Here is a 13,505-nt window from a genome sequence, read left to right on the forward strand (position 1 = left end):
AGAGGTGACCATGAAGACCAAGTAGCAGCATGTATCATGTTAAATACACATATAAGGGAGGCAGATTTTTTTTCTTGTTTTAGGTGATCTTGAAGGAAAAGTAAAATGGCTGGACAATTTCCAAAAGTTTCGATACCTCCAGGAGATCATAGTATGGCCTCCACTTTGGGATCGAGATAAAAGGTTCTTCATACCAGAGGTATGGCTACTGCGATTGACATCTCTTTCTGTGAATTTGTCTTTCTTGAAGAAAATTATCCATTAGTCTCTTTGCTACCAAGTAGTGAAACAGACAGAAGCCCCCAAGAAGTCCTAGCCAGGACAAGAACCCTAAGTTATGTTAAAGGCATGTTACATGAAAGATAACCTCATTGGCTGGTAGGACACCACATTATTACAGGAAGACATGGCTTGGGAAGCAGTATGGTATGGTGAAAAAATATTCTGGAGATAGAGGACATGAATTCAAATCTTCTGTATCTTACTATCTGAGAGATTGTAAGCAAGTCTAGCTTCCCTGGGCTTCAGTTTTGTTATCTATAAATTAGTATTAAATTAGATCAAAGGTTCATAATATGGAATCCATAAAATTGTATTTTTTTTCTAAAATAATCCATTTAATGTATTTTAATATAATTTGTTTCCTTTTTAATTCTATTTATTTCATTTTATAAATTTAAAAACACAATTTTGAGAAAGGGTCCAAAGGTATCCATGGAAACCACAAAAAGTTAAGAATTCCTGTCTTCAGTTCTACACTCTATGGTTCAGGTCTAGCTCTATGGTTTTGTATCCTCCTGGGTCACTTGCCATAGAGGATGGAATGGGGTACATTAAAGGACTTCAAGTGCTAACCTGTAAATATAGCATCCTGGAATAAAGCCCTAGATGCCCTGTACTAGTTACAGTTCTGCAGATGGGAATTGTGAGCCAGTAGTATGATTTCTATCTAAGGCTTATCTTATATGGGGAAGACAGAGGGCTTTTTTGGATATACTAAATTGTATGTTTTTTCTAGATGTATAAAACCACTAGTCAACAGTCCCTAAGCATTTAGTACTGTGTCTTGTAGATAGTAGCCTCGTAATAAGTTCTTGTTCCCTTCCCTTCCAGAGTATCCCAAGGTATATACCTTGGTATCAGCCTAGTTTAAGTTTATATAATTAGGATGTTCCTCTTCTACAGCTTTATATGAATTTCTCTCTTGTTTTTGAAGTGCCTAAAACACATTTTTAAGGAACACATGGCAGACAACATCTTATCACCAACCAACAGACACCTCCTTCACGAAGGGAAGTTGACTCTCGCAGGTAATGAACTGTTTTCCTTAAACTGCCAACACTTTCTATTTTAGAGCTGGTAAGAAAATCAGACTATTTGGTTTGGTGCCCATTTGAAGGAGAAGAGGAACAGAGCCCGGCACAGCTAGGTGGTGCAGTAGATAGATATCAGCAGTCAGAAAGACCTGAATTCAGATCCAATCTTAGACACTTAGTAGTTGTGTGACTTTGAGCAAATCACTTAATCCTGTTTGCCTCAGTTTCCCCATCTGTAAAAATGAGCTAGTGTATGAATGTAAAAATGAAAGATCCATTCCAGGATCTTTACCAAGAAAACCCCAAATGGAGTCATGAAGAGAACAAGAAACAGAAGCTTGTCTGAATTCACTATGATTGCTGGGTAATCAACCCACTGAAGCTGTCATGAAAAACCAAACTTAAATCTCACCTGCAGCACTTACTAGTTGTCTTACCTTAGGAAAGTCACTTTGCCTCAGTTCCCACATCTGTACAAAGAAAGGGGAAGCGGACTCAATGGTCTTTAAGGTCACTTCCAGCTCTGAATCAAAGTCCAGTACTTTGTAGGACTCTGAGGAGAAAGATTTACTGCATATTTTATGACACTGAGGATCCTAATTTAGAACTAGAAAGGACCTCGGAGGTGAAATTTGTCCAATCTTTTTTTATGAGATTCTGATTGATGTCCCCAGTCCAACCCAGCTCTACATAAATCATGGGTCTCCCTAGAATAATGAGCAAGCCAACATATTCTGTAACCACATCACCAGGTTACCATGTGATCATTACCACAAAACATAACACCGAAATCAGCCAATAAGAAAGCAGCACCAAGAGGATGCAGAACAGGACATTGGACAGCAACCCTCAGTAAATCTTTCCCCTGACAAGGTGCCTGCTCAGTTGCCCCTTTTTTGCTGTCCTTAGGTGAACCTATGCTAAGTTATAATATCATTACGATAAATTTAATACCCCCCACGTGGGCATTTCTGTATGCATTCTGGATAAGAGCATGTGCAGTTTCAATGAGGCTTTAGGATCTCCCTTATGTTAGCAAACTCCTCCTATAACCCCATAATTTACATATTTTGTGATTATAATAGGCTCCATTTACTCTATAAAAATCCTCCTCTTGCTTTGCTGCACTGCTAACTCCTTCAGGGAGCTTGGCCAGCCCACTGAGTGGGTAAATCTCATTAAAATGCCTTTTGCTTGGGTAGGAGACTGAGCCTGAATTCTTTCAGAGGCAACAGCATAATACATCCCTGATACCTCAACATCCTCATTAAACAGAAGAGAAGCCTGTGATACAGAAAGAAGTAGCTTGCTCAAGCCCATATTTGTTTTCCCATCATGCTTGACTCTCTGTGACCCCATTTGGGGTTTTCTTGGCTAGAACAGTGGAATGGCTTGCCTTTTTTTCCCCTCCAATTTATTTTACAAATGAGAAAACTGAGGCAAATATGATTAAATGACTTGCTCGGAGTCACAAAACTAGACCGAATTTGAATTCAGGTCTGTCTGACTCCACACCTGGTGCTCTATTATACCTAATTATACCTCAAAGCCACAGAGGCAGTAACAGAGCCAAGATCTAAACTTAGGTCACTCTGACGCCTAAAACAAAGATGCCTTTACGGCATCATTCTGCCCTTTAAAAAAATTACTTGGGAATTATTGATCTTTTGATTATAAAGCTCCTATTTTTCTCAAATATTAGAAGGCAATGATTTTTTTTAAAAAGTAAAAGAAAATAGCGACCAAATTAATGACTAATCTTAATTTGCTGTTCTTGCAATGAGAGGGAGAAATAGGACCCAAAATAGGGCCCTGGAATAGCCTGGCATTAAATCCTCAGTTGAGCTTTCTTATAAGGGGTCCTTGAGTCAATGAGATACCTACAGAATATGAGTATCCAAGGAGGGCCATACTCATTGGAGACTTCAATAAGGTATTTGCTCTTGTAGTCAAGAATTCTTCTTTAAAATGTAGAGCTGTACATGATAAATATGGAAATGTGTTTAGAAGAATTGCATATGTTTACCTATATCAGATTGCTTGCTGTCTTAGTGAGGGGGGAGGAAAAAAATATTGAACACAAGGTTTGGCAAAGGTGAATGTTGAAAACCATCTTTGTGTGTATTTGGAAAAATAAAATAGTTTTTAAAATTTTAAAGGATAGAAAGACAAAAAATAGAGATGTAGTAATACAAAGTGCTGACAGTAAAAGAATAAAAGTTAAAGTAAATAATTCCCAGTCCAACTCTGGAAGACTCGTTGTTGATTTTCTAGTTTGTGCCAACTCAGACTTTGGTGGCAGGCAGTGGGACCACTTATCTCATCTCTGAATTTAATAAACAAATTGAAAGAGCAGGAGTTTTTCCAGACTGAAACAAACAAAATGAATCTTCGAAGATTAAAAACATTATATGATAATAGATAGGGATGACTTTAAGGGTTAGAAAGACCTGGATTCAAGTGTAGCTTCTGAACCAGACTGTCTATGTGATCTAAGGTCTGTCTCACAGATTTTTAAATTACAGAGGAAAGGAAGACTTGGAAATTCACTCAATGAAATCACAGGTTTGGGCCTCTTCCCTCCCCTACCCGAGTTATATTTCTTCAATTCATTCAATCCTTGCTGATGTGACTGCTCAATACCAGATATTCAAGTTCCCATATCATCAATTACACCATCACCACCATCATCTCTCACAAAGTACTACTGACTTGGAGATCCTCTGGTTTACTCTGAATTTCCTCTTTGTTTCTTGGAGATATCTATCATTTATTGAGATTTTCCTTCTTACTCCACCCCCCCCCTAAAAAAAAATCCATCTTCCTTTTTTTTTTTTTTTTTAAACAATGTAGGGTTTTTTTTTCCATTTGTTTTCAGTTAATTCTATTTTAATAACAATAGAGTAAAGAAACAAACAAATTTCCAAAATGTTCTTCTGTAAAATGCCTATAGAATATAAGGGAGAGAACCAGCTTCAGAGCCAGGGAGACCTGGTTTCACATACAACCTATCTCATACATTCTAGTTATGTGCTGGGGATCTAAGGGATTGCCAGAAGATGGAGAGACTAGAAATTCCTTGTTTAGAGAATTTCTAAAAAGCCCCAGAATCATGAATTCAAAGATGGAAAGAATTCTAGAAAATTCCTTGCCTAGAGAATTTCTTTTTTCCCCCAATTTTCTTTAAAATTTTTACTTAAAGCTTTGAATTCCAAATTCTATCTCTCCCATCCTAGCACATCTCTCCCTTCCCTAAGATGTTAGCAATCACATATAGACTGTACATGAGCAATCATATAAAACATTTTCATATTAGCCATTTTGTGCAAGATTCCAATAAAAGATAAAAATAGTATGTCTCAAAGGCTGTATTCAATCAATATCACTTTCTCTGTTAGTATGCTTCATCATTTATCCTTTAGGATTGTCTTTCGTCACTGTAGTGATGAAAATCGCTAAATCACTCACAGTTCTCCATCAGACAATATTGCTATTATTGTGTACAACATTCTTCTGGTTCTGTTCCCTTCATTATGCATCAGTTAATGTAAGTCTTTATAGGCTTTTTTGAAATCATCTTGCTTGTCATTTCTTATAGCACAATAATATTCCATCACAATTGTAAAATATAGTTTATTTAGCCACTCACCAATTTATGGATTTGATTTCCAATTTGATTTGTGATACCACAAAAAAGCAGCTTATAAATATTTTTATATGAAAAAGTCCTGTTCCCTTTTTTCATGTCTTTGGGATATATAAATCAAGCAGTAGTATTGCTGGATCAACGGGTATATACAGTTTTATAGTTTTGGGACATAATTCCAAATTGCTCTCTTGAATGATTGGATCAGTTTACAACTCCACCAGCAATGCCTTAGTGTTCCAGTCTCCCCACATTTCCTTCAATATCCAATATTTTCTTTTTTGTCATATTAGTTACTCTGAAAGCTGCGAAGCGGTACCTCAAAGTTGTTTAAATTTGCATTTCTCTGATTGGTAGCTATAGAGAGCATTTTTCATATGATTACAGATAGTTTTGATTTCTTGGTTTGAAAACTGCCTGTTCATATCCTTTGATCATTAATCAATTGGAGAATGACTTGTATTTGTTTCTGTTCTATTATATATAAATGAGAGATAAGGACTTTATCAGACACTGGTTACAAAAACTTTTTCCTCAGTTTCTCCTTTGCTTATAATTTTGGTTTTGTTTATGTAAAACCTTTTTAATTTTATATAACCAAAATTATCTATTTTACCTTTTTGTAATGCTCTTTATATCTTCTTTGATCCTAAACTCTTTCCTTATTCATAAATGAGACAGATAAACAATTCTAAACTCTCTTAGTTTGCTTATGGTATAGGTATAAATTATGTACCCATTCTGACCTTATAGGGTATGAGTTGTTGGTTTATACCTAGTTTCTGACATACTATTTTTGAGTTTTTCTAGCATACTTGTCAAATGATGAGTTTTTGTTCCAAAAAATTGCTAAGGCAATTGGGGTTAAGTGACTTGCCCAGGGACACATGGTTGGGAAGTGTTAAGTATCTGAAATCAAATTTTAACTCAGGTCCTCCTGACTTCAGGGCTGGTGCTCTATCCACTTAGCTACCTAGCTGCCCTCCCTCAGTTCTTTAATGTGGGAACTGCCAAATCCTATGTAATCTTGACTGCATCTCCACACTATTTGAATTAGTTTCTTTGTAGCTGCTTGCAATATTTTCGCCTTGTCATGTGACCAGAATTTGATTTTGATGTTCATAGGTATTTTGATTTGGGGATCTCTTTCAGGTGGTCATCAGTAGATTATTTCAATATCGGTTTTACTCTCTGGTTCTAACATATCAGGACAGTTTTCTTTAATAATTTCTTGAAAGATGTCCAAGTTTTTTTTCTTTCTCCCCTTACTTAATCCTGGCTTTCAAGTAATCCAATAATTCTTATAATATCTCTTCTAGATCTGCTTTCTAAGTCAATTGTTTGTCCAATTTCCTTTTGTTTTTACTTTTTTTATTTTGTCTTATCATAGACATAGACTCATAGAGTCATTAATTTCCATTTGTTAAATTGTAATTTTTAAGGAATTATTTTCTTCAGTGAGCTTTAATATTATTGCCTTTTCCAGTTGGCCAACATTATTTTTTAGAGAGCTATTCTCAGCAAATTTTTATATATCTTTTCCTCATGTTATTGCCTCTTTTTTCATGATTCTCTTGCTTTACTCTCATTTATTTTCCCAATTTTTCTTCTACTTCTCTAATATGCTTTTTAAAATCCTTTTCAAGCTCTTTCGAGGAATTCCTTTTGGTCCTAAGACAAAATTACATTTTTCTTTGAGGCTTCACATGTAGCCATTTTGGCACTATTGTCTTCTTCTAAATTTATGATATTTTGATCCTATCACCATTGTAAAAAATTTTTGGATGATTTGGTATTTTTATGTGAAAGCTGGGCTCTGATCCTACTAGTCCCAAGCTTTTTATGGATCTAATTGCTGGTTTTCACTAGCTTCAGAGCTTAGCTGCTTGCTTTCTCTTCAGGGAAGGCTTTCCTTCTGTCTGAGGAGTGGGGCTTCCCAGGTGGAGTTTAGCTGTGAGCCTGTTCCAGGCTAACTGGATTGATGCTGGATTGCTATGGTAACAGAATGTTTCTGGTGCTTAGTCCTTGAAAAGGAATCTTGTTGCTGGTCTACTCCAGCCTTGCAATCCTAAACTGGGTTACCACAGTAACCAAGTCTCTCTGCTATTAGGCCCTAGAAGTGTGCCCAGCCCTACTATCAGCAATGGGGTCAAGGTCAAGTAGTTTGTGCTGAAGATCCTGTTGCAGGAGTAAGGCCTACCTGTGATACCTAGACTGATCACTTGCCTAGGAGGGTGCAAGCCTTGTTGGTACATTTCCCTAGGCTTGGACCCTTGCTGCAGATCCCCTGCTGTGAGGTTGGCTACTCCTGGACCTCAATCCCCTCACAACCTAGTGAGACAGACCTTTCCTACCAGGTTGATGAGCTGCTTTCCTGCTCCTATACAATTGATATTCTGAGATCTTTTTCTAGTTTTTTGAAGGAGAATTTGGGCAGCTTCAGAGAGTTCTTTCCTTACTCCACCATCTTGGCAGTAGAAATCCCCCTAGAGATTTTCTCAAAGACTTTAGAACCATAAATCAGAGCTGGAAAGAATTCTAGAGGTTATTTAGTCCAAGCCATCATTTAACAGATTAGGAAACTGAGGTCCAGAGAGTTAAACACTTTTTCAAGGCACAAAGGCAGTATGGGGCTTCATCAATGAAGCATTTAAATACAGGACCTCTGAATCCAAAGTAAGTGTTCTTTTGTACTCCATCAAACTGACTACTTTTTTTAGAGACAAGATAGAAGGGCTGATTTCCCTTCCCTGGCCAACTACAGTGACCATATCAGTTGTTGCAAATATAAAATACAAGCGGCACGCAAAATTGAGCAGCTGGAGGTTTTGCTCCTGAAATATCATGTTTTCTACGCTACTGAGAATATAGACCTTTTTCCAGATGGCCACACTGTGAATCCTGACAGAGGGATTTTGCATCAGAGATTTTTCTGACCTATATTTTTTTTATAAAAATACAATTATAAAATAAATTAATAAAATTAAAATATTTTTCATCATCATTATAATAGCTAACATTTATATAATACTTACTATGTGCTAGATGTCTTGACAATTTTTATCTTATTTCATCCCTAAAACATCTCTGGCAGGTGGTGCTATGATTATTCCCATTTTCTTTTTGTTGTTTAGTTGTTTTCACTTATGTACAACATTTTGTGATCCCTTTTGGGGTTTTCTTAAGAGAAATGCTGCAGTACTTTGCCATTTTCTCCTTCAGCTCATTTTTACAGATGAGGAAACTAAGGTAAATGGTTAGTTAAGTGATTTGTCTAAAATGATCTGAGGCTAGATTTGAATTCAGATCTTCCTTGCTTTAGATCCAGTATTCTTACCCACTAAGTCCCTTGCTATCCCAAAAGGATATCAGCAGAATCTCTTTTGGTATCATTCTCCTGGATATCCCATATAACAAAGAATATTTTAATTGTTTTGCAAAATTTTCAAGTAATGAACATTGATTTGATTAATCTGTGACTCTCTTTCCCTATTAAACATTTTTTTAAAAATTCCTCAATAAATATATGCATTGTCTGATTAAAAAAAACTCCCATGTTATTATCTATGTCAAAATATATGTTGCTCTCTACATTTTAAGTCCAACATCACTCTTAAGTGACACATTTGAGCTTCATTATTTTGGACTTGTGTCTTATTTTTGTGATGATTAGTTTTTTAGGGTTTTATTTTCCTCTCCCTAACTAATGCTAATCTGTCCTTCTTCCTAGGCCAATCAGAGAAAATCTGGTAAATAAAATATCATCAATCTCACCTCTATTTTGAGGTCTTCAGAATCCTCTGGCTACTGTCTCATAGAAAGTAGTTGAAGCATAACAGAGCCCCCGAGAGTTTAAATGAGCAGCAATATTAAACTTTATTCCCGTAAATCACATCTACCCTATGACCTCCTGCACATACCTTAGTATTTGACCTCCCAGTCCAGGCTCCAGGTGTTAAGAGGAAAGAGAAAAGGAAAAAAGGGAAGGGCGCTTCTTGTCCTGAGCTTAAATAGAGTCAATGAAGTCACAGACACAAGCCAATCATCAATGAAGTCTACACCCCAAACTTGACTTCAGAGTGAGATCTAGGTTCCCGCCATGAAGGAAGTCCCCATGTACTCAACTCTTAAGCACATCCAGGGATAAAGACCATTGGTCCACTTACATCTCAATTAAGCTTGCCTGACCTTTCTTTGGACCCTTACATCAGTTTAAATGTTCAAAGGCTTTTTTTTTAATAAAGAGGAAGAAAAGAAAGATAAACCATTAAAACCAATCAGCACATTGAAAATATCTGAAAATATATGCAATGTCCCACACCTGTGGACCTCCTGTTCTGCAAAGGCTTGGGAGTGGGAAATATTTTCCCCTAAAGTATATTGAGGTCTGGTTTATATTTTTTGTAATCTTGCAACATTCACTTTTGATGGTTGTGTATGACAATAATATTTATAACATATTATAACAATAATCATCGTGTATAACATTTTCATGCACCTACTCCATTCCACATCAGATCACATAAATCTTTCCATGACTCTTTACATCCAATGTATTTCTTTTCAGAAAAAGAAAAATAACAACAATATTTAAATGTTCCATTTTCCAGGTTTAGTAAAGGAAGATACAGAGAGGCACTGACTTTTTATTAATGGCTTCCTTGGGATAATATAAGCCTAGTAGTGGAATATCTGGGTCAAAGGATATAATTCATATAATTCCAACTTGCTTTCCAAAATGGTTGTACTATTGTGCAACTCCACCAAAAATGTACCAGTGTGCCTATTTTCTCACAATCCCTCCTATATTGATCATTCTCACTTTTTGTCATTGTCAATTTTCTGGATGTGAATGAAGTAAAACCTCAGGGTTATTTTGATTTATTACCCATGATCTGGAATATTCTTTCATATGGTTGCTGATATTTTGTAATTTTTCTTTTGAGAAGTGCTTGTTCATATTTTTTACCATTTATCTATTGGCAAATGATAAATTAATATCTATTAGTTATTTACATATCCTGGCTATTAAACCCTTAGTTGAGAAATATAGAAAAATTTTCCCCTACTTGCTTCCCTTCTTAACCTAGATCCATTCATTATTCATGCAAAAGTTTTATAATTTCATGTAGTTATAATTATCTATTTTACTTTTTATAATTTATAATTGTCTCTTTATTCCTTGTATGGTTTAGTCAATTGCCCATTCTGATAGATCTTGTTTATATGGTGTTTTTCTTTCCTTACTTCTTCAAAACCACTAGAAATGTGACCTTGGAATCTAATGAAATACACTTTCACTATTAATAACCAAAATCATAGGTAGAGTTTCTTTCTGAGTACAAGTATGTATGAAGAAAAGACCGGGGTTAATGTCCCAGAATTTGGGATTCCAATAGTAAATCAATGCTGTACCATGTCTAAAATAAAAGAGTTAAGTTCTAACAATGAATGAGATCATCGAACTGTAACTTGAGACGCTCCACTGCTTTGTGAGTAAAAAGACATACACATATAAAAATAATTTATGTTGGGGATTCCTAATGTAGGAACTCCTTCCATCAGCACAAAGAGCAACTTAACAGTGGTTCAGAAGTTAAATTCCAGGATCAAAGTTGAGTGACTTGCCCAAGATAACAAAGCTAGTAAATGGCAAAAGTGAGATTTCAATTCAGGTCTGCAAGTGTGAAAACTGGGACTCAGAAAACCTAAGTAATTTGTACTAATAAAGGTTTTTCTTAATTTTAAAAAAATTTAATATTTTCCAAATACATGAAAAGACAGATTTCAACACTCATCTTTGCAGATGTTACAAATTTTTCTCCCTCTTTCCCCTCTACCTCCCCCCCCCAAGCAATAGGTTAAACATGTGCAATTCTAAACATTTCCCATAGTCATCATGTTATGCAAGAAAAATCAGATCAAAAAGGAAAAAAAATCACAAAAAAGAAAAACAACAACAAGAAAACAAACAACCCCCCAAAAAGGTGAAAATGCTATACTTTGATCCATATTCAGTCTCCATAATTTCATTATAGTGATGACTTTTTTCCATCACAATTCTATGTACCAATAAAGACTGGCATTTTTTCTCCAAATTTTAGTCTCAAAGTCTTTAAGGATTAAGAAGTTAAGTGACCTGCCTAGTGTCACACAAGCAGTATATATCTCAAAGGAATAATTTGAGATCAACTAAAATTAAAAAAAAAATTAAAAAAGCTTACATTACTATTTGTTGCCCCACCTTTCCTTTCCCTCTCTTCCCTCAGAAAGCATCAGATTCCTAGATGTCTACCTGTTTCTGTTTGATGACTTCCTACTAATTACAAAAACCAAACACAACAAAAAGGTAATAAGCTATTTCTCACTTTACTGAGTTTTTGTTATTTTCTTTTAAATAAGTAGTTGTTGTGGTGGTGATTTTCACAGAGATTTATTAAAAAAAAAAAAAGTGTTCACAGGATCTTAGAGTTTAAGATGGAAGGGACCTTAGACACCAACGTATATAACCCCTTCAAATTACAGATGAGAAAATTGAGCTGAAGAAATAATTAGGAATTTAAAAGCAATCTTTACTTCTATAGCAGAAATCAACAAAATATGCTCCATTTATCTAGGATTTCCAAACACCATGATTAATTTATGAAAGATGATAATATTCACCACTCAGGACAAATTCACATTAAGAGTAGCTGGGTTGGGCTAGGGGAGAAAGAGGCAGCTGGGTGGTAGAGTGGCCCTGGAATCAGAAGAACCTGAGTTCAAATCCAACCCCAGATACTTGACACTTACTGGCTGTATGATGCTGGGCAAGTCACTTAACCCCAACTGCCTCCCCCCAAAAAAAGAAGGCCCTGGGGGTATTCTGCAGAGAGGTGATGGAGAAGTAGAGAGCAAGTAGGATGGGAGCTTGCAGATAATTTTAATTAATTTTTCTTAGAGCTGCTAAACTCTATTATTTCTTTCATCAGCATAGACAGCAACTTATCAATAGCTTAGTAGCTAAATCCCCCCCCAAAAAAGAAGCTGGGTGAGAGCCAATTAATAAGTAGAAAAGGTAAGATTTGAACTTAGGTCTTCAAATATGGAAACTGGATACCTGTTGCCAAAGGATTGTTTTCTAAATTCTATTCTGAGGCAGAACCCTGCTCTCTTGAGTATTTATAAAATGTCTATTCTTGCCAGGAACTAGCTAAATACTCTTTACAATTCTCATTTGAGCCTTACAACATCTCTGCAGGATAGGTGCTGCTATTAGCATCCCCATTTTATAGATGAAAATACTGAGGCAACCAACTAGGAAGGGCCTCCAGTGAGATTTGAATTCAGCTCTTCTTGACCCAGGGCCAACACTCGATGCACTGTCACCAGTTGCCTCCGAAGAAGCACCTTTTGCAGAGAGAGAGGCAGGAGGCAAAGGAGCTCTTAAGTAGAGACTAATAATATTACCACTTTTTAACTCTATTCCCTCTCAGGACTGGTTTCAGGGCTAGTGAGTCAGATTTCTTGAGCTAAAGCAGGACAAATTTATCATTACTAAGGTGATCTCATACCTGTTCCAGCTTTGTAAGCCAAAATTATTCCAGATTTTGTTTTAATATGCCTGTTTTTTGACCTTTTCAGTAGAACATAAGACAACTAAGAACAGAAACCAATTAGTTTTTGTTTCCATATTCTGAAGTACCCAGCAACAGTGTCTCACCTATGCAATATTTTTGTAGAATTACATGGAATCAAATCAAATTAATTTGTCTTTAATTGGTCTTTTTCTTACACTAATTAACTGGATAACAAGGATCTCCCCTTAGTTTTCAAGTGGATATGTAGTGGGTTGGGGCTTCAAAGAAAAGAAATGGCCACGCCCACCTAAAACTTGGGTTTTTTGGTGGATGATGTTCTGACTCTTCATGACCCCATTTGGGTTTTCTTGGAAGAGATACTCGAGTTGTTTGCCCTTTCCTTGTCCAGTTCATTTAACAGATGAGAAACCCATGCAAGCAGGGTTAAGTGACTTGCCTAGAGTCACACAATTATTAAGAGTTTATTGACTAACATACCTCAGCTGGTGAGTTGACTCTATTATTATGACTCCCATTATCCCAGTAATCCCAATCACTGATCAAGTTGCTCCTTTGGTCTTTACCTTGCTCACAATATAGTTACAAAAAACCCACCAAAGCATTTTTGATCATCTTCATGGTAATCACTGCCTTTGGCCCACCTGAGCTGAAAACACTATTGTTCTAGAGCCACGTCAATTTTTCTGTATTCCTCCTCCACTGCTGTTCCTTGCTTTCATCTTCTGTGCATGTCTTTTAAAAAGATAAACATTCTACAGTGTTTGTACCCAGCATGCATCTCCCCATTTATAATCTTATCTTTTCTGAGACTTTAATATAGAGAACCTTCTTGAGTGGACTGGTATCGTGGAAAAATGATTGGACCACCAGTTAGAGGTGGCCATGTTAAGTTCCTTCTTCCTCTGTCACACTCAGCTGAGGTCCTTTCCACTTCTATAATTCGATTATTCTGTGACACGAAGA

General features: G+C 36.2%; 1 protein-coding gene across 5 annotated transcripts in view; it reads left to right on the plus strand.

Moving 5' to 3' along the window:
• Nucleotides 1-13,505, plus strand: part of PLEKHG7 (pleckstrin homology and RhoGEF domain containing G7) — an 83,817-nt gene that overhangs the window by 55,908 nt on the left and 14,404 nt on the right. For all 5 annotated transcript variants that reach the window (XM_074271158.1, XM_074271159.1, XM_074271157.1 and 2 more), the window contains 3 exons: nucleotides 84-199; nucleotides 1,217-1,310; nucleotides 11,232-11,311. In XM_074271158.1, the coding sequence (XP_074127259.1) occupies nucleotides 84-199; nucleotides 1,217-1,310; nucleotides 11,232-11,311 (290 nt within the window). The remainder of the gene's footprint in view (nucleotides 1-83; nucleotides 200-1,216; nucleotides 1,311-11,231; nucleotides 11,312-13,505) is intronic.

The sequence above is a fragment of the Sminthopsis crassicaudata genome, chromosome 5 (assembly GCF_048593235.1).
Source record: "Sminthopsis crassicaudata isolate SCR6 chromosome 5, ASM4859323v1, whole genome shotgun sequence".
NCBI lineage: Eukaryota > Metazoa > Chordata > Mammalia > Dasyuromorphia > Dasyuridae > Sminthopsis > Sminthopsis crassicaudata.